This window comes from Empidonax traillii, unplaced genomic scaffold (assembly GCF_003031625.1).
Source record: "Empidonax traillii isolate 1590-97213 ecotype Southwest subspecies unplaced genomic scaffold, ASM303162v1 scaffold161:size1573837, whole genome shotgun sequence".
Classification (NCBI taxonomy): domain Eukaryota; kingdom Metazoa; phylum Chordata; class Aves; order Passeriformes; family Tyrannidae; genus Empidonax; species Empidonax traillii.
This window is the reverse complement of record NW_020955354.1, coordinates 1020254-1041068: the sequence shown is the minus strand read 5'-3', so window position 1 is coordinate 1041068 and position 20815 is coordinate 1020254. Positions and strand designations below refer to the sequence as shown.

The 20815-nt window shown below is 40.6% G+C and overlaps 1 protein-coding gene across 2 annotated transcripts in view; it reads right to left on the bottom strand.

Annotated features, from left to right (window-relative positions):
• The window catches only part of ADCY5 (adenylate cyclase 5), a 206168-nt gene that overhangs the window by 74055 nt on the left and 111298 nt on the right, over nucleotides 1-20815 (bottom strand). For both annotated transcript variants that reach the window (XM_027885097.1, XM_027885098.1), the window contains 2 exons: nucleotides 11732-11881; nucleotides 6619-6740 (listed from right to left, as the gene is read on the bottom strand). In XM_027885097.1, the coding sequence (XP_027740898.1) occupies nucleotides 6619-6740; nucleotides 11732-11881 (272 nt within the window). The remainder of the gene's footprint in view (nucleotides 1-6618; nucleotides 6741-11731; nucleotides 11882-20815) is intronic.

The following is a 20815-nucleotide window of genomic DNA, read 5'->3' as shown; positions in this document are numbered from 1 at the left end:
AGATCTGCAGTCACCTGGCACGCTGTACTTTTGGGATATTATCTTTATTACAACACACATGTTTAAGCAATGCAGCCAGTGGGGTGCCTTGCAGTCAGTTATTTATCTGTTTTGTTCTTCAGAGAGTACAAGGCTCGCTCAAGCCCCTGGAGACACCAGGGGCTCCCAGTAAGGACCAAGATCACAACATATTCCCAGTTCAAAGAGGAAGATCACACTTAAACAAGTATTTATTCTTATAAAAGGTTGCTGTGCATATGCACAGAGGTAGATTTTCTAAAATACATAAACCTGCTGCATTCTTTGGTTTAAAAGTTTTCATGACTGAACCACTAAGACAAATGTATTATTAAGAGGTAGTGACTGTGGGCTGAAACACTCCTTTAATATTAATGGCCAGCCTTACTGCACAGCTCTGATGTGAAGTCCAGGTGTAACAATGGCTGCAAAACAAGTGAATTTCTTTACACACTTTTTTAGCTTGAATGATGTTCTCCAAGACACTGTTTTTACCTCTTGAAAACAACAAATTGGCTAGGAAGAATCAAGTGGTTAGTGGTGGTAAGAGCAGAGTAATTCACTGTCATCCACGGGTGAAACCTAATTCCATGCTTCCTAAAAGTTACTGCTAACTTTTGAAAAAAACATTAAAAAGCAAAGACTCACCTCCAGAAGGTGCAGGTGAAGCTCCAAGGAGCTGGCTCTTGACAGAAACAGAAGAGTTCCCACATAGGTAAAACTCACTGCTGTCATTTGGGGAAAGGTGTGGGCAGGCTCATTTCCCTCCTACTCACTTTTCACATCCTACAGCTTCAACCAGAAGTTACAGCAATTACATGCTGGGGGCCTCTGAACTCACATAAAACCTACACAGTTTCCCCCCACCTACCTGCAAAAGTAACTTTCTACTGCTTGTGGGCCTCAAATAAAGAAAAGAAGGGAGAGGTCTTTCCAAGACTCCATTCTGAGAAACAACCAACCAGCTCATGAACACAGTCTGGGAGGAAATCAAAGCTCACAGATTGGCAGCACCAGGAAGCAAGACATGGATAAAACCAGCTCTTGAGCTTTCTCCTTCTTAATGCTGCTCCTCCTCATCTTCAAACATAAACCATCAAATTTTCATTCTGCCTCCCCACAAAAAAGAAAAGATGAGAAGACAGATGCATTATACAGTAAATGTTAAAAAAGCTACTGTTCCTGTCCCTTCCTGGCAATGAGAGGCCTTCCATAGGAATGAAAACTACACAAGCTTTGGCTGAGACAAGAGACTGTAAATTCAGTGAAAATATCCATGGAAGAGCTGTTAGAAGTACTGCCATATCATAGTTTTATTTATTAAGGATGGTAAAATTAAACTGTTTTCTGCTTAGCTTCAATAACCTCCTATGAAAAGGTATGGAAACAGAGTTTGGATGAGCTCCTGAGCAGAAGTGCTCCATTGGTATAACCACCTCCAAAGGCAACCTGCTGTCTGACCCAGGCTCGGTAGGATATGCCTCATTATAAACCCATTTAGCATTTCAAGAGGCACCGTTAGCAAGCCCCCAAAACATGAATATACCACTAAGCAGCACCTTGCTTTGGGAAGCCACAGCCCTAACGTGCCCAGTTACAGCTGCGTCCTGGGAACCCTCCTACTCGCTGCAATCAGAGTGCAGCTCTTTTCTACTATTTCTATTGATAAGTTCTTTACCGCCAAGAAACACTAAGACTGGATGTTCTGTGTGCGAGGACAGTGGGAGGAGGGAGGAAAAAGCTGTTTGCTTAGTTGAAATTTTCCTCAAATGTCATAGCTCACAATTCCACAGCACCTTGCAACCCAAGAATTTAACGCACTTCATAAGCAATTAATTAAGCATCACCACACCTGTAAGGGAAGAAGTTAAGTTGACACACAGCTGGTCTGAATATTCTGACACTCAGATAAAGTGCAACTATTCGGTCATTTTTAAGGGAGGAATTTTTGGGGGGTTAGAATGTTATTAAATCAGAAGACAAGATACAAATGTTTTTCATTTACAAAGGAAATGGTTTGTTTCATTTCTGCAAATGGTTTAGTTCAAGTTGTCAAGACATTTAAAAAACTCTGAGAACAGGTTAATGTTGCTGAGTACATGATTCATAAGAATTATGTGAAGCGGAGAGGAAACTGTCACTTTTACTGCACTTGGATGCCAGCCCTAAAATAAGCTTCTTGAAACAGTTCATCAAAGGAATTTCAATGACAAAGCCAACCTTTATCCCTTTACAGAGGACTTCAAGCCTCCTTTTATAGCACAGAGATTACTATATTTGGCCAAACCTAGATAACATTAAAGCCATTATCACTGCAGTGAGACTCTATAAATAGTAATAGTAATGTAAAACATCTAAAATTTTGCCTGGGAAGCATGATAGATAAACAATATTATCTATGCATATTCTAGGGTTTGTCTATCAAACATAATCTCATTCATGATAACATGAACCAATTTAGTTACATAATTCACCTTGTTGTTTACCCAAAATTACTTGCATAGTCTTGGGAACTCCTTTCCTGATTGCTTATGACAATAGACTTTATATTTAACACAAACACATATGTGGGAAAGGTCAAATCACGTTCTGAGGTTCTGGATTTGTCAAAGTTATTTCTCATTCAATAAATCAGGACAGGAAATGGTTTCCTTCTCTGTTAAAAGGTTCTGTTCGTGTGCATCAAGAGTGTATTAACCCCAAACATCTTCATCTTAGTTTCATCACCACCCTAAATTCTTCAGAAGAACATAATCCTGAAGCAAATTTTACTGCCAAAAATGACAGGAAATTATATTTTCACTGTGGATAAATTAGTCTCTGAACTTAACTTTCCATAACAATAAGCAGGAGATTATGAACTCATTCCCAGGAAGTCCTGATAAGGCTTAAAAAAGATTTGCTTTTACCCATTCAGGTCAAAAACACTCACAGTATTTTGCATAAAAAAATCTTTCCCCGAACAGAGATAGCCTTCCCTCTAAGAGAAGTGTAACACAGCAAGCAATACCATGGCAGAACTGCCCCTCATTAAAGGATCATGGCTGTGTTTTACAGACTTACTACTGGTACTTGAGGAAGACCTCAAAAAAAAAAAAGCAGCATGTGACCCAGTATCTAAAACAAAGCACATCACAGCAGAACGGGACAGTTAAAGACACTTCATTTTAAAACTGAAAAAAAAAAAAAAAAAAAAGCCCACACACATTAACTTCACATAATTTTAGAACAATGGTTTCGGACGGTAGAGTGGTTTGGGTTTGTTTTTTAATTAAAATTAGAGGTGGTCCCAAAAGCCCAGACCCAATCATCCCTGAAAATTAAAATATTTAATCTTATCTGAAGCAGAATTTAGTAAACCACTTCTCCCATACAAAATGTCAAACCAGGCCAAGTGCAGGAGGATCTGCTCCTGTGCCTTCCAAGTTCAAATGACCCAAGATAAACCCAGCTGGATGGAAACTTCCAGTATCAGTGAGGCTCATTATATCTATTTAACTGTGAATTTGGTGAGCAAACTCACCCTGAACATCCAGTAAAAATTAAGGTCTCAGGTTCCAGGCATTACAACAGCAATCAAACTTTTAACTCAATAGCTAATGAAAATTCCCATCCAATATACTTTCATTTACAATGAAAGTAATTATAAGTAACCTGGGAGAGTGAGAAAAAAGAACTGCTGAATACAGCAGAAGGAGAAGGAAAACCCACACCTCTGTGCAGACCTTCCCACTCCTACGAACTGCAGAGGAAATGCTCCTGCTGATAAATCATCAACAGGAAGCCAGATTCAATGGCTGGGCACAGCACCCTTGCACCGATTTCACATACTTCTCAATTGCCTTGACACAATAACCTTTAGCTCATAAAAACTGAGATCTTACGACATTTTTGAGTAGTGACGAACACAAAACAAAATTGCTTGGAGCGTTCTCATCTCAAAAGCCTCCCCTTGAGCATTTTCCCCGCGCAAAGTAAAGAGCATGTTTGCTTTTATTCAGCCAGGTCATTAATCAATCATCATTGAGATGCTACCTCCTCCCTCCAGTGTGTTTCTGTGTGCATGTAAATGCTTCAAAATCATCCGCAGTCATTCCCACCAGAGGCGGTTTCAGTGCACCCAGGCAAGAGCAAAGGCTCCATGTTGAACTCCTAGTGTGAAATGAGTCATTTGTTCCAAATCATGTTTCCTTTTTTCAGTATTCTTACTTAGTTATTCATTTCCCTAAAGTACATGAAGATGAGATGTTCCTAAGTTACTTTATATTTGCTCTCAGCACATACTATTTTATTCCTGCTTCTTATCTCACTTTTCCAGCCTTTTCCATGATTTCAGTGGGCCTTGATTTTGGACCTCACAGGCACCAGGCAGCAAAGCCCAGACTTTGAGGAAGATATCATTTAAGTCGTTTCCCCTTGCAAGGTCTTTTGAAACCTTAGCATCCCTTTGCACTGGAGATAGTCAGCACCTGCAGGGACCTGATTCCTAAACATTCATTACCGTGAGGAACAAAGTTAAAATTACTTTTAGGCCACCGAAGTGAATCTATTACATAAATGTTTATATTATTGAATAAATATACCTGATGTCAAAATTAAATGTTTGCATTTAACTACCTATCAGGACAATCCAAGGTCCATATACCCATTTATGTACATGTGTTTCACCTTCCACATTACTTCACAGCCGTCACTGAAAATCACTGCAAACTCTTTTCTCTTTCCATACTTTAGACCACGTGCCACTTTCTGTTGCATCTTTTGAGATTTCCGTGTCTCCATACCAGCCATTACCTTTGGGCTATGTTTTCCAATCACAATTGTTCCATCAGATTCCCCCCTCCCTTTAACATTTTTCATTTGTAAAATTAGTTCGTTATTGTTTATGCAGTTTTTGTGAGTCATATAATTAAAATTTTAAATCAGTATAATCCTAAAGAGTTGATCACCTTTGCTAAAATTTGACCGTCCTGAACAACTTTCAGACCTGCCAAAGGACATATGGAAACTGATGTGAAAGACTATAATACCATAGTCTCATATCATGACTAGTCTCGTGCCATATCTGATGAATCACATGCAGTTTGAATGTCAAGTTGACCTTTGAGTACTGGAAAAAAGTAATTCACAAGAAATTTATCTATCTGAAGAAATTTACACACCTTCTTGGACAAGCTCAGTGTTATTTAGGAAAAAACAAATGTGAAGACACAAAACATAATCGACTGTAGAACGTAGTCTGCTGAGGGCACACGGCATGGCCTGTTCCCCTCCCCTTCATCATCATATATATTCTTTATTTTTCATCACTGAACCATTATTGTTCTTGATTTCTGATAATGTTTTTGTTGTGGATCTTTATCTCTTTACTGAGTCACGAGCAAAAAAAACCCAAAGCACACAGACTTGCCCTGATTTCAGTGATTTCTCTATGAGTCTACATTCAACAGTGAGCAACTCTCAATTTTCTGCTTGTACATTACCTCTCCCTGCCATTCTCAATCCTGAGCCAATGTCTTCAAATGCATCAGAATTTCATGAGGATTTCTCCACATCAACTATTGGAGGGTGCAGTATGTTAGAGAGATAAGAAAACCCCTTTTATTTCTTGAGCACCAAGTATCAGAAAATACAATTCACCAACACACTAAAGCTGTGTAAGAGAGAAGGGTTACACAAGGAATTTACAGGAAAAACTCTTGTTGGAAGGGGAGATGGAGAAGGGAAGAAGGGAAGCTCTCTGTCCCCAGTTTCCATGTCTCCATAGAGGTATTTATAGACTGACAGAGCTGTTACACAGTTCCAGGACCTGGTTTAGCTGAGACATAAGTGATCCCCAAAGAGATCAGGTACAACAGCAGAGGAAAAATTCATCAAGATTAAGTTAAACTTTGTAACTGCAGCCTATAAAGCTATCAAGGCACTAAAATACTATTTTATTGCCTCTTCCCTGCAAAAGTGGACAGTGGGAACAGCTGAGATTCAGAAGCTCACAGGGCTGGACTACCCCAGCAACACGGACTGGGTTTGATTTTGCATGGCTTGCCAGAGACTGGACATCACACTGTCCTTCTCATCCAGGTAGACCAAGGAGCAACACATCACCAGGTGACTGAGAAGCTGCCAAAGGCTCTCACTAATTGACCCTCTGCTTGTAATTCCAAACTGGCAGAAACCACTGCAAAAGATCCTAACCTCAGCTGTGATCCACAATCCACCCTGTGGAAAGTGCTCACAATCTTCGACTTGAATTCCATCAGGTGTTATCAGAAGCATGCCTGTAACAGTCAAAAAATAACTGAACCCAGACATATCACCTTCTCAAAACCACCGACATTCACTCCAGAAAAACAGAAAGGAAAGGAAAACTTAACAAAAGAAATCAGTTAAAGCTGCTTTCCAAAAGAAGATATTGCAGGAATGTGGCAATCCTCCTACCATCCTATAAAGAAACATTCAGAAGTCAACTAGTGACACTTGAGAGTCTTTACACTTATTTTGGATTATGTGGCACTATCATTTTTGTCCCTGGGTGTTAAGTGCCAAGCACTGGGAGGGTCCCTCCTGCCCCATGGATGGGAGATGGGCTGCTGTTCTTACCTGACATTGTCATGCTTCTGGATGTAGATCTTATGAAACATCATGTCTTCCTGTTTGGCATTAATGTCAGCTTTCATCTCCATGGCAACATGTCGAGGAAGTACAGAGAGCAGGAGACGCTCCTGTGGAGTCAGACAGATGAACCAATTAAAACACCTGCTGCCCAGTTAACAAACACACTTTGTTCCTTACTGGGGAGAAGTGAGTCATCAGTTTGGTGGGAGATGAGAACAACCAAGCAAAATGGTCTCCATAAACCCAGCAGATGATCCCCTAACCAGTCATGCGCAATTCTGTCCCAACCCTGCAATAAGAATTCAATGATCTTAGAAGAAAAATTATTATTTTTCATTCCAGATGCACTGAGCTTACGATTCGTGGTTGCCAGTTCTTGCAAGTGAAGGAACCATGCAACTCAAAAAGTGTCTGTGCACCATTCTTGGAAGGACTGTGATAAATGGTACTGTCTGACCTCCCACACAGCCTCTGCACACCACCACCAAGTTCTTTACCTAACAGAGGAATGATACCCCAACACCCTTGGGCACCATTTAAAATTCCTTCCTTGCTTATCTAATCATCTAAGCACATTCCCCCAGCAGGCACAAACCTGCTCTTAGCAGCTAAAAAGCCGAAGGAATGCCCTGATAAAACTATCATGAAGAGTTAGCCCGACTCTACAAAGCATTATTATACTTCTATGCTTAAAACTACTATCAGTGCCCAATTGCATCAAGACCTGTAAACCCACCCACTCACCTATGAGAGTATTTTCAATAACCAGCCTTGTCATCAACAAGTTGTGCCCCTCACTTGGCACTTTTATTTATTGATAATAGCTTTAGTGTGACTTCTATAGCATTATTTTGCAAACTGTTCCATATAGTTTACAAAATTAATCACATGACAAAATGATGACTTTGGTGATTTTCCTAAGAACTCACACAAAAGCAAGTGCTTATTATTATTCTAAATTGTTGCCAATTTCATGCAGAAGTTACAGAATTTAAACCTGCAGGCAATTTGTGCCCCAGGGATGCAATTGTGTATTTCAGGAATCACACCTGAGAATTCTGCCAAGAGCTTCATTCTATTCTCAGTCACACCCCTTGCGGTTCAAAAGAAGTTTTTTGCTATGGCTTAAGGAGGTGGGGAGCACCTCCTTTGGGATCAGCTCCACTGTGGTCCAACCTGCAGGCAGTGCTCTGGAATAGCTGACGAATCCCAGAAATTTGAGCCATTTTTGTCATTATTTTTCTTTACCTGCAGTGAACAGAGAGAAGAAAAGGGCCTTCGCTCCTGAAGACACGGACAGAATGTGGAGCAAAGGAAGGTCCCTAACCTTATCTAACAGCTCATTAATTCTCAACAGCACAGGGAGCAGCAGGGCTTAAACGCAGCCCTGACTCAGAGGGGTCAGCAATCCTGTCCTAATTACTCATATCACCAAACCACTTGCCCACACTACAGTTGTAGGCACATTTCTGGTTTCTGATTCCTAGTTTTATCTGAAAGTTCTTCCACTAAGGAGAGAGAGGAACTCTGGGGAAACCAGAGGAAGATGAATTCATTGAAAATGTGCTCAGCATGCACTGAGACATTTTATAGTCTGCAGCACTGCCCAGTATTTCCTTATTTTTCCTCTTCAGTGTGTACCTTAAAGAGATGGATTCTTGCCTCCAGTCTCTGAAGACAAAGTAATAACACAGAAGATGTGTGGAGGGATTTCTATCTCTGCTCAAAACTGCAGCAGTCCTGAGAAGATACTTGTTTTTCAAACTACTCTCACCTTCTCTAACATACTGCAGCAGCTATCACTTACATACCCAGTTTTTTTTCTAAAGAAGATCATGAATCATGCACATGTCCTTAGGCTTCTGTCAGCTATTAGCACACTCCTTGAGCAGAAAAGCACAACACATTTGTATGCTTTCGAGAGTAAATTGTGTATACGCTGCTCTCATTTGCATATTCTAATAGGCATCCTCAAATGTGTGAAAGCTGTGTGATTTTACACACCCTCTAAATAACTCGGAGCTTTATGGGAGGTTCAGGAGCACCCACAGGTTTGAAACGTTCCTTGTAAGCGCACGAGCACGGAGGGTTCAGTTGCTCTCAGAATGGGGACATGTTCAGGAGTGCCTGTTACTAGTACCCCACAAGATTTTCACATTCATTTCTGAGTAACTTTTACTTGAGAGCCCCCACCCCCCTTCTTCCTGACACCGTAGGCACTTGCCAGATTAAATGCCGGTATTTTCAAGACACTTGAGATCAGGAGCTGAACTAACACCTCTCTGAACTAATAATGAGGGAATAAGATAGGCTTATCAGGTGAAACAAATGCATGTAGCACAACATCCCTTCATGCAGTGACTAATTAGGAAGCTGAGCCACGTTACAGAGCTGGGCATTATCTTCATTCTGTTTGTTTGGAGCATCACAATCACCAAAAATAACCTCTGAAGCTAACAGGAGAAGGCTGTAACAAGTGCATTTGTAAAGCACAAACCTTGTTAAAAGACCCTCAAAACAACAAAATCCCTGTTTTATTTCAAATGAAGCACAGAAATTAAAGTCTCCACTAGAGTACAGTTTTCATTTTGATACAATGACTAGAAAATCCTGCAGCTCTCCTGTAAAATCATTTATAATGCAACAGTGAGGTGACTAGGACTGTTGTTTTATAAGTTTAACAAGGGAGCATTCTGACCTGATAAAAAAGCAAGAGCAAATTCATATATAGCTCTCACTTCAAAACAACATGCAAGTACAGTTCTACTGAATTATACATTAAACATATGCATCCCAGGGAGCAGTAGTCTCTAGAACAGGCACAGATGAAAGGGTACAACACAGACCTACTCTTTACATACGTACACATATGTATGTGTACATGGGCACACAGATCCCTGCAATAACCCTGCACTACATAGGAATTCTAACTGTTTATGTCATACTCTCCCAAGATGACCTCAAATCACTGCAGTTATTTAGTATTTTAAGACTATCCATTTGAATTCAGGTTTAGTAATAGTTACTTTTTACAAGTGATGTGGAGATAAAAAAAAAGGAGAATTTTCCAAGACGAAAGACAAGCAATGCTAAAAATAAGGCTTTGCAGTCCCAATAACACATCTCTTTCCCAAATGCTAAATATTTGCTCACTCCAGATTGTGAAGAACTCTGGGCAAGCAACAGTGATTCTCGTTATGGCTGTGCCCTAAGTTACCTTAGTAATGAAAGTCATCTCTCTTCTGCATTGGACAATTCTGGATTTTTTATTTACTTTCTGGCTAATTTCAGGTGCTGGTGGACTCTTGATAAAGGAAAACACACATTCATTTGCCCGAGAAAATCTGACTGCCTTTAACAGAGCACAGCACACAGGAGCACCATCACACCTCCAGAAAGAGACAAGCAACTGGAACAGTGCTGGGCTGTGCAGTTCTGTTTTCCTCCATCCCTGTTTGGAGAATGGCTCTCCCAGGTGTGGGCTGAGCTGCCCTTATTTGTGTCTGCTGTCACCTCACGATTATCTCAATGCATTATGCATAGGGATGCATCTGAACTGAACCTGGAGATCAGTGTCAGTGCAGGCTGTGGCAGCAAAACAATCTCATCAGGAGTCCCCAGCTGCCAGGACCCGGAATTACTGCTGGAAGAACTGGAGAACACTTGTCAGTGACTGGATTTGACCCATGTTTTTTTGATGTCCTGGCTTTCTTTTGTATGGTATAGTACTTCCTCAGGAGGGGGAGAAGAAAAAGGCATTAAGTGAGGGCATTTATCAGGGCTTTGGAGACAGAAGCGCCTAAATCCAGAAGAGCCCAAACATTTGAGCCATGCTGCTAAGGCAGTCTCTCAGCAGGGAGGACAGAGCTGTAATCAATAAGTGGTGTATTCTCTCGGCTTAATCCTTTCCTCCATTTCAAGGAGTGGAAGGAGGAGTGGCTGCTCGTTTCATCTTTCTGAGACTGCATTCGTCGCAAAGGAAAAAGGAGTTGAGTGTGAATCTAATTTTCATACAAAACCTATCAAAATAAAGCATGTGTACACATTATTTTACAGTAAGGATTGAATAGCAAGCATATCAGCCAGAGATACCTCATGAAACACTGCCAAAAGTCAAATCCATAGATGCAGATGGGCTGAGACATGAAGGAAAATTAAGCTGCGTTGCCACAGAGATTCAAAGACTCTCCAGCTGATTCATTCCCCTGACCTCTCCCCAAACCCACAACCAAGCTCTGAGATATCTCCCAAGGGACGAGTGGAAACTCAGTTCCATAATTAATTTTAAACTGCACCGAACAGACCACTGTGAGACGTACTGCAGGGCAGCCATGTGTGTTAGCAAGGGAATAGCTAAGCTGCCCCCAAACATCTTTTTGTCTAATTCTGAGGACACAAGAGATTCACTGCAAGAGAACCCACAAATGATTTAGCGGAGCAGATACATTCAGTACCCCTGATGACTAAGCTGTATGCTGACACCAAGAGGTCTTTCTACAGTGAAAAACCAATGAAGTTGGTGAGGAATCTTATTCTTTGAACAAATACAATTCATTTGAGGCCAATAAGGTATACAGAAGGGTGTAACCAGACAGGAACCTTTGGGAAATACAGGAAGAGGACCCTCTTTGGAGCCATCAAGGAACAGTATGTTCTGTGGACCAATTTTTACCTTTTGCTTCTGAAACCTGACTCACAGCTACCTGTTGGCAGTGGCTTTGTTGACAATTCACACCATGCTTTGACCTTCCAAAGAGGGTCAGTCCAAAGCCTGCGTGTTATATCTGCATTCAACACGTCTCCAGTGATAGGTACAAAAAACCTGTGCAGACACTCTGTGTACTGCGTAATTTTAACCCGCTGAGCACATCCCACAGGATATGCTGATGACTCTGCAAAAGTCCATCAGGGTATTGGGGAAGAACTACACCCCTGAGCTCTCTTTCAAACCTTTAAAAATCCTGTCCTCTACCATCAACCCGTTCTTGCTTGGATTACTCACGAAGCAAGAAGCCTGCAAATCCCATCCTACGGGAACAATTTGCATGCTAATTCTGTTTCAACAACTTCATTTCTTATTTCCGATTGTTGCTCTTACCTGCTGCTGGTTTTCCCTTTGAGAATGCAGCCTGGCTTGTATGCATTCCCTGGTCTCCTGGAAAGCCTGTCTTTGGGACACCTCTGCTGGGTAGTGGGTACACACGCCTACAATGTTTGTACAGGAGAAGATGAGAACATTGGAGACCAGCTGCAACAAAAAAAAAAAAAAAGGGGGGGGGAAAAATACTTGGTTACACTTTGGAAAACTGCCACTGGTAACAAAGCACTAGCCAGAACCCAGCCCCTTCCATGACTCCTTAATCCAACACACATTTAAATTTCAAGCTCTTAATTCCAGTATATTTTACCTCTCTAGTCTTTAAAACATAAAATTACCATATATGGCCTCAAACATATGTTCTTAACACTGTGTATTACTTCACTGATAAAAAGTACAGTTCCTCTGGTAATTCTGTAATCTTGCTTTTGGTTATCCATTATCTTGGAACTACTGTGACACAAATCTATCTAAAAACGCATCATTCGCATCATTGGTCTGTCACTAAAAGCTAGCTATGACTCGTGCTGACAAATCTGACAGAGGAACACGAGTATTTCCATGTCTATGTGCCTACAACTCTGGCTCGAAAACATATCAAAGGTACACTAAACCATTATTTTGAAATGGTGCTTGAAATACTGAAGGTAAAGTGTTGATATTCACAAGGTTTAAGAGCAACTGAAGCAGTTTTTTTAATCTAGTTCCAACTCAAAATTTTTATGTACTAGATGAAAAAATAAGCTTTTTACATTTCTGTGAAATGATTGCAGGAAGAGGTGTTAAGTCTGAAGTATATTTCAGCTGGACAAGCAAGAAGGAAAAGCTACATCACTCTTCTGTTCCCATGTGGGTTATGTTTAGTAAGGAAATAGTCACATAACTTTTGCTGAAAACTTGTGTTGCAATCCTTTATTTTCCAACTATTTTTTAATAAAAAGGAAAAAAAAATCATGCCTATTGGTGGCATTTGGTGGAAGTAAAACTTTCAAAACCACTTCTGATGGCATAATGTAAACAATTCCCTTGATAGAAGTCAGTCACAGTACGACTTTTTGAGACCCACACAAGCTGTACTGGATCTCCCTTTGAGGGCAGATTTGAAGCACTTCTCATCTCTTCTAGGGAGAAAGACTGTCAGACCTGCAAGATTCTTAATAATACAGATATTTGGTCTATTCCCTAATGAGTCCAAATATATCCTTTGCCTTTATTACTTTTTTATTTGCAGAATAAAAAAAGTAGTTTCCAGACCAGCCCATTCCCTGAAAATACAGAGCCAGGCTCTGAAGGGCAGGAGAGCTGCAGAGCACCCCTCAAGTCATGAGCTCACAGGAGGTGCTCAGGACTCCCCAAACCAACACTGTGCAGGAGAGGGAAGCCACCCCCATCTCAAACATGGTCCCACATCTCAAGAGCAACAGCCTTTCCAAAAAGTCCAGCTGGGATTACTCTAACTCTTGGACTACATCCACATGCTAAGGACAGCGACAATTCTTTTATTAACAACTCTGACTTGAAACAGGATTTAGGCAGAAAAACACCACCTTTCAGCTTAAAATAAACAACACCTTAAACTACAGCCAGATGAGGGACATCTCTCTATGGATGGCTGCCAGTAGATGGCAACACTCCAACTTCCCAAGCTCCTGAATCCAAGTGCTGCATTTTGGGTTACGTCCCTGCAGTGAGTTCCCACACTGGGGTACCACACTTATACAGTGCAATAACCTGCAGGTTACAGACACCCACAGGTGATTATCACCAAAGGCAGCTTTATGTATTTGCAAATAACTGGTTTCCAAGGAGGATATTATTCTCAACTCTTACAGACTCCTCCCTGCATCCAGAGGCCACAGTTTGCACAGAGATGGGGCTTTTGAAGATGCAAGTCATACATATGGACATAAAATACATCCTAATCCTAAACTCACACATTCCCTTTACAATTATATTCTCACTCAGCTCCTTCTGAGACTAGCTGAATCCTGCCAGATCCAAGGTCCTCCATCTCTCCCTCCAAGCTGCTGAGACACCAGTCAACCCCCACCCAGATCCTGCCCAGTTACCCTAATCCAGTGCTGCATCCATGGCATTTGATCATAATTTTTTGCTGATAGCGATAATTTTTAAAGATGAAAAATCCCCCCTTGGGAAAAAAAAACTTTGAAAAAAATACCCTATTGAAAAAAACCCCAACAGTACTTATTATAATGAAGCTTTAAAAGGGAGTCACAATAGGGTTTTCCTAGGAGTTACTCCGATTCCCACTCCACGGATACACTGATTGAGACTCTCAGTCAGTGAACAGCACTTCTACAAGTTAAATATGGTTAATATGTGCTCAAAGGGGTTAAAGCTAAATAGCATCTTTTGCATACCCAGATTCTCTCCATGTGACATACTCAGAGGTGCAGTAAGAAGAAAATGTGACAGGGCATACAAAGCAGGAAAACGCATCTCTCTGTCTGTAGGTCTATGCCTGTTAAAGGGTTTCCCTTCAGAACAGTTGACAACATTTCTTTTGTATGGAACTGGAATGGGTAGATTTGTGTTCATGTCTATAACTTCAGTAAAAACCAGCAATAAGCTTTTCCCTGATATTCTGTAATCATGTATAAGGTCATGACACTTTCAAGAATTTTCAAAGAGAACCATGTGGCATTCATGCCAAAGTATGTCCTTTCTTCACCAAGGCAAACCAAACGATCGTATAAGTTGCAGGGCTGGGTGTGGCCAGTGGTGATAACAATCCTGACTTCCCTTCACACACAGAATGAGCTCTCAGCATATTTCAGTCAAATGAGAGACCCGAATCCTAACTCTTGAGGTGAATACCCTGAGCACATTGGAAAGGGAAATAAACAGTTTTCTGCTTTAATCTCAAGACTCTGAGACTTGACTTCACTTACAGTCGCTAGCACAAACCCAAAAGAAACTCCCCAAAATGGTAACTCAAGTCTTGCACCAACGACAGCTGGTTTAGATGCCAGGCAACATATCAAGAGTTTACCCAGCAGTAAAGAGGAACACCTCAGTCCTGAACACAAGCTCTTCCTTGGTCTGTCTCAACAAATTGGTATTGTGCCAAAAATCCCCCACTGGAGTCTACCCACAACAATACTGTTGCTCTGCTGATGCCTTAAACAGCCGAGCCGTGCTGCTCAAGGCACGTGATTCACACTGTACAGTGCCCAACATCATCAACAGGGAGTACAAAAAACATCATCAGACTTGACATCAGTGATAATATTTTTGGAACTCAAAGCAGTAACTTTTCCACATTCACTGACGTCACTTTACACAAACGCAAGGGACTTCACAGACTGATTTCCAAGACAGCCTTGGATGACCAGGCTTCATCAAGTGGGAACTAAAGCTGTACTGCAATGTAATTTTTAAGTAGCAGGAGACAGCTATCTGTATGTATTCTGTTAAGCCAAAGCTCATTTAATTCACTGTGTGGTATCTTTGCAACACCAGGAAATGTAAGGAGGGAAATTACTGTGTAATTTCTCTGTTACTGTGTAACTTTTCTGTGAAAGTATCAAAGAGCTGCAGAGATTTAAAACTGAAGTTCCTACTATTTGTACCCACCCTTGTTAGTGAGCATTTTCAATATACGTTCACAACCATTTTCTACAGCGGTATTTTAAAACACAATAAAGCAAACAAACAAACAAACAAACAAAATCTAATAGAACTTTTTTTTTTTTTCACAGTCCTCTCTCTTAATAAAATAAATTTATATCCTATTTGCCAAATGGTACTACTTGCTTAGCAGCTTCCTTGCCATTTTGCTATGGTAACCAGCTTTAGTCCCAGGAGGAAAGAGATGATGTAGATACTAAAAAACTGATTCTCTGAGCTCCATGGTCTGAAAAGTAAAAACATATTATGGCAGCTATTTCAGACAATCTGTGCTTGAAGAGCTGTTCAAGGCAGTGGAAAGATAGAATGGTCTTTTTTGTAGTTGATTTCCTTCCCCTGCCTAGGTAGAGATTTAGAGTAAGAAGATTCCTACTCTTTCTGATTTCGAAAAATAATAGTTTTAAAAAGACCATTTAACATACATATAGCCTCTAGATAAGCTATAAAACCTGCCTGCAGTATTGCCATATATGAGGATTTCATAAACTAACACATTCACTCTTACATCACCTGTGTGAGGCAGACAAATGCTGTTCTCCTGGGGTTACCAAGGCAGAGTTCTTTAAAGGTGATTCAGTACCTAAGGAAAAGCTATGTACTACCAGGGGTTTTCAAAAACCAGTGTGTCTCCTTTTTTCCACTGAAATAACAGATCACTCAATCTCAGATAACAAAACAGACCGGACAGTTTGTAGCTGCTTTGATTTCATCGCACAAACAGAGCAGCACTGCAACGCTTTTGCTGAATCTCCCGCAGGAAACTGTTTTCAATATTTTTCCCCTTAGTGACTGAAGGGAAAAAAGAGATGGAAACAGTTTAGTTCCACGTGTTCAAGGAGTTATGAAAACCTGGTATTACAAAATCAAAATGGAGAGCTAAATTTGGCCTGACATTATTGTTACAAAATTGATGTTTTGGGCACCTCAGGCCAGGCTGAGGAAGAAGCAGGATGTGCCAGTTCAGGGCAGTGCCTCCAGACCACCACAAGCAGAAAAAGTATCAGCTTGCATCAATATTGCCACACTTCTCCCTGCTGTGTTTCTATTCGATAATTCTTCAAACACCAGCTGCTATTCAATATGTAATTAAGAGACAACAACTTGCTTAGGAGAAATAGCATCAAGATAAATTTTGTTAGCTCCTTACCTCTGCCAGAGCAAACAAAGCTGGCTACTGACAGGGGATGGTGGACCACATTCCTTGCAGAATCACTGCTTATTATAAAAATCACAGGTTCTGTGTTTTGCCAAGTTACTCTGCGCTGCTCCACTCCTCTTGTAGAGACTCAGCCTTATTTCTGCTCTGAGATCACAGCTTTAGGCTATTCCCTGTAGTTTCCATCAGCACTACTCAGTATTTTGTTTTCCTAATTATTTTTCATTTAAATATTGTTTTGATTTTTTTCCTGAGGTCTCATTTTGAAAACAATTACGTTTGAAGTTTTTATTGTGGGCCTGTAAAACTGTCGCAATGAGAAATAAAGCCCATACATGGAGATTCAAAAGTCATGCAAAACAACCTGCAGCAAACAACAAACCAAGTATCCCTTATTTCCGGAGTGTGAATTAACTTTATTTTTGAGAGTTCCTTTTTTAACCTTGAAAAATCATTATAAAATCTTGAATACTTAACTGAAACAATGTAAGAACAAAAATACGATGACTACAAAAGCTCTACTGCACCTGTACATGCAATCACGAATTGGAAGTACGGATAAATTCTAAAGATAAAAAGCACAAACATTATGAGAAATTGTTGTTGTTAGAAGGTATGGCTGGTGCTGTTGTTTAAACACTTTCCCTGAACAGCAATTAACCCTCTATTGCCTCTTTATATACTACTGTCTAATAAAAAAATTGGAGCAGCTACACAGCCAAAGGCATAATGAAAATTAAAACAAAAGACAACATCAGCTGGCTCCAAGATCAAATTACTCATGTATTTGTGCTGTATATACAACATCTTTCATTTCCCAGAGCTATAAGCAGTAGAGTACTAAGATAGTGAAAACTTTGTAGATGATGCCAGAAAGATAATTGAACAGTTAAAGTCATATGGTCTTCTTCCACTGTTCGGCCAGTAAAGAAGGTTTCAATTTTAAATGTGACAAGTACTTTTAGTGAGTATTGAGAGATAACTGCAACATCAGAAGATGACATCAATAAACCAGAGTCTAAGAACAAATTTTCTGAAGTAGCTATATGGTGCTTTCCCTCTCCGTTCTGGCACTGCTGTACAGCAACCACTACCTGGATCCTGAGCAGATCATAAAACCAGTTACAGCCACTGCCTTCCACAGGCTTCTCTAAGTGCACTTTACACATGTGCGTAGTGCTCCTGAAGCCAGTGCCCAAAATTTAAATGCTTCCATGAGACACAGTTAAATAATGAAGACTTTTAAATCCTGTTTTTATTCAAGAACAAAACGTTACTGATATAGATGTATTTTTAGAAAGCTTCCAACAGGAAAAAATCCTACATCAAATGGATAAATTCTACTTTCCTATCACTATTTCATTACTTAATTTTTCTGCTGGGATTTCAGTGCGATCTTATTTTCTTTCATAACTGACCGATAAGATTAAGAAGAGGAGAATGTACTGTGCTAACCAAATCTTGGTGTAACATCAGCTAAAAGCAGTATTTCTAGGTCTAAAATTTCCTGGAACATTATCACGATCCCAGCAAAGCATCCTCTGTATGGTGGCACAGCCTGGTGAGGAGGAAGTGCTGCCCCTCACTAGCAGTAAAACAGCAGGGAAGGAGACTCCTGTGTCCATCATCCATCGTCACCAAATCTCTCTGGCAATCAAGTTTATCTTCACACTTAACATACTTTATGAGCTACTAATCAGTGCTGGTTTTCATGTGAGGATCCTTGATGGTGAATTGCATGAAGCAAGCTGACAGCCCATGGCTAACACGGGAAGCTGCCACTCCAGGGGAAACACCCCATGGTCCTTGGGTGCAAGATGAGACCCTGAAACAACTCAGAGGGAGAATTCTTCCACTGAAACAGGGGCATTTCCCCTTTCCTTCCCCCTGTTAACAATTCAATCTCTGCTTTATTAATTAAATTATCACCTAAGTCTTTGCAACCAGGCTGCCTCCTTCAAATCCAGTGCCTTCTTAAGAGAGGGAACAGCAGTCAGATGCTTCTCCTCAGCACAGAGAGCTGAGCACAAGGTGCAAGTTTGTCCCGTTACAAATCTGCTGTGGCAGCCTCCAGAAGAAACAACATGAAAGAGCTGGAGGACTGGGATTGATACAAATCTCATGAGCAATACTGTGCAGTATTTTTAACTTTTTAACACTCCAGCTCCCTTAACCTGACCCTAGTGAAAATGCATTTGTACCATGAGTGAATTCATCTCCCTGGAAGTGTGTTTATTTCTGATCCACAGAGGTACCTCTGTGGCAAAGACTTCAGCAACCAAATACAATCTTACTGAAACGAAAGCTCTTCAACCAGGACTTCAAACACTAGGTACATCTCTTTGAGGACATGGAAGTGGATTAAATTCCTAAACTTTCTGTGCATGACTCACAGCCATTGTTGGGTAAACATCTTTACAACAAAATACATCAAGATAATTTTGACAACTCTGCAAAATTTGCCCAGATGTATGATAGCTTAGGCAACTTAGACAATTACTTTAATTAAGAAGACTAAGCAAAGCTCTGATATTTCAGCAAAATTGGTTGTTCTGCAAATGATTGTATTCATATTTGAGTCTGAGTTGTTTTTGTGCCAGTCCCAACTTGTTCCTGTGCTCCAAAGCAGGAGAAGCTGTTCAGATGAAAAGATACAATAGGTGTTAAGAGAAAACATTGTAGTTGAATAGAAGGTGGATTAAGATGTCTGGTTATCCAGAATCTCCACAGTGCCACTGATGCTAAAGAAAGCTGTAATCAATGAGGAGAAAAGTTGAAGAATGTGCTTGACTCATCTTTTATATCCTACTTACTTCCCTACCAGATGGAAGAGATGTGAGGGAAGGAAGACAAATGTTTAGGTTTTCTACCAGGCTCTCCTAAAATTAATCTACTACACTGAAACACACATGAAACTCCATTTAGTATACACCAACTAACTCAACAAGCAAATACATAAGTTGATTTGAGCCACGATGGGAGAAAGATTTTGTTTACTTTCCCTTTGGAACGGGCTGTGCCTGGCAGCCACACCAACTATGTGACCTCAGGAGAAGAGACCTCTGAAGCCTGTCCTGCAGGATCCCAGTTCTTTACAGTCCCCTCCACGGCTCCACTACCTCTCCTGCCTACCCTCCTGTCAAGGGGTGCTCTGCCTTTCCTGCCAGCAAACACACTTACAGCGAAGCACGTTCCCAAGACCTGCGGTTGCATCCAATGGCTATGAGAGAAAATGTCTGTGCTAAATAAGCAAAATCATGAAGATGAACACCCCTCTGCTTGCCCCCATCCCAGTGAACCCTCGCCCTTAGTGTTTCTGAGAATATTTCTGGAAGCTCTGGATTCAGATACAGGCATCACCCCTTATCTCCCATCGTCATTTTTAAGAACCAGGCGTCACCTCCAGGTCACTGGGAAAACAAAAATATTTATGTAGTTACATGGAAGTCTTATTTATCTGGGAAAAAAAGAACATTCTCCAATTGCTCAGCAGGCAGAAATGAGTGCCCTAAATATGGTCTGTAAGATATAAAAATTGCTATTTCCCAAGCATTTAGAGTGTGTGTTTTTGGGAGGTGGTGAGTTAGGCTGGTTTTGTTTGTTTGTGTGGGAAGAAATGTAAAATTGGAAAAAGAATGGAATACAGATGGATATTTTGGTTTTGATTTAAAGACATCCTTTCTTCTTCTGTTGCTGGATTTCAAATCAAGACGGTGCAGCTTGCCCACAAACTCTGCTCTTTCCTATTAACATCCTTATCTCAACATATACTTTTAATAAACAAAACTTGCCAAGCACCACCACCGAAGTTTGAACTGTTGAACTAAAGCAGTGGCTTGTACCAGATGAGGTGAAGGAGCAGCATTCACAACAGATAGCAGGGATTGTGTATGTTAGCCAGCAGTAACACACAAGTCAATCTATAAGGGGTGTGACTGGATCACAACTGAATACTCTCCTTTAAAGGTTGATGTGTGGTTTTGCCAGCTCTTACAGTAAACTAGGCTTACCTCTGCATGACAGTGGTTGCATACAAGTCTGAGATTTGTTATCGTGTCTCATGGTCTGGCTGCTTGAGCAGCTGAGAATACTGATCTCTGAACAGATTTGGTTTCAACAGCACAAAAACTCAGTAGGCAAATTCCCAACCAAATTTTAACTGAGCACAATGATCAGCTTGAAGGCACATTCCTTGGCCTTCAGCTTCATCAGACTGAATTTCAAAGGTCTACAGTAATGTAATAAAGATTTTATAGAGAAGCTCTAAAAGACTCTTC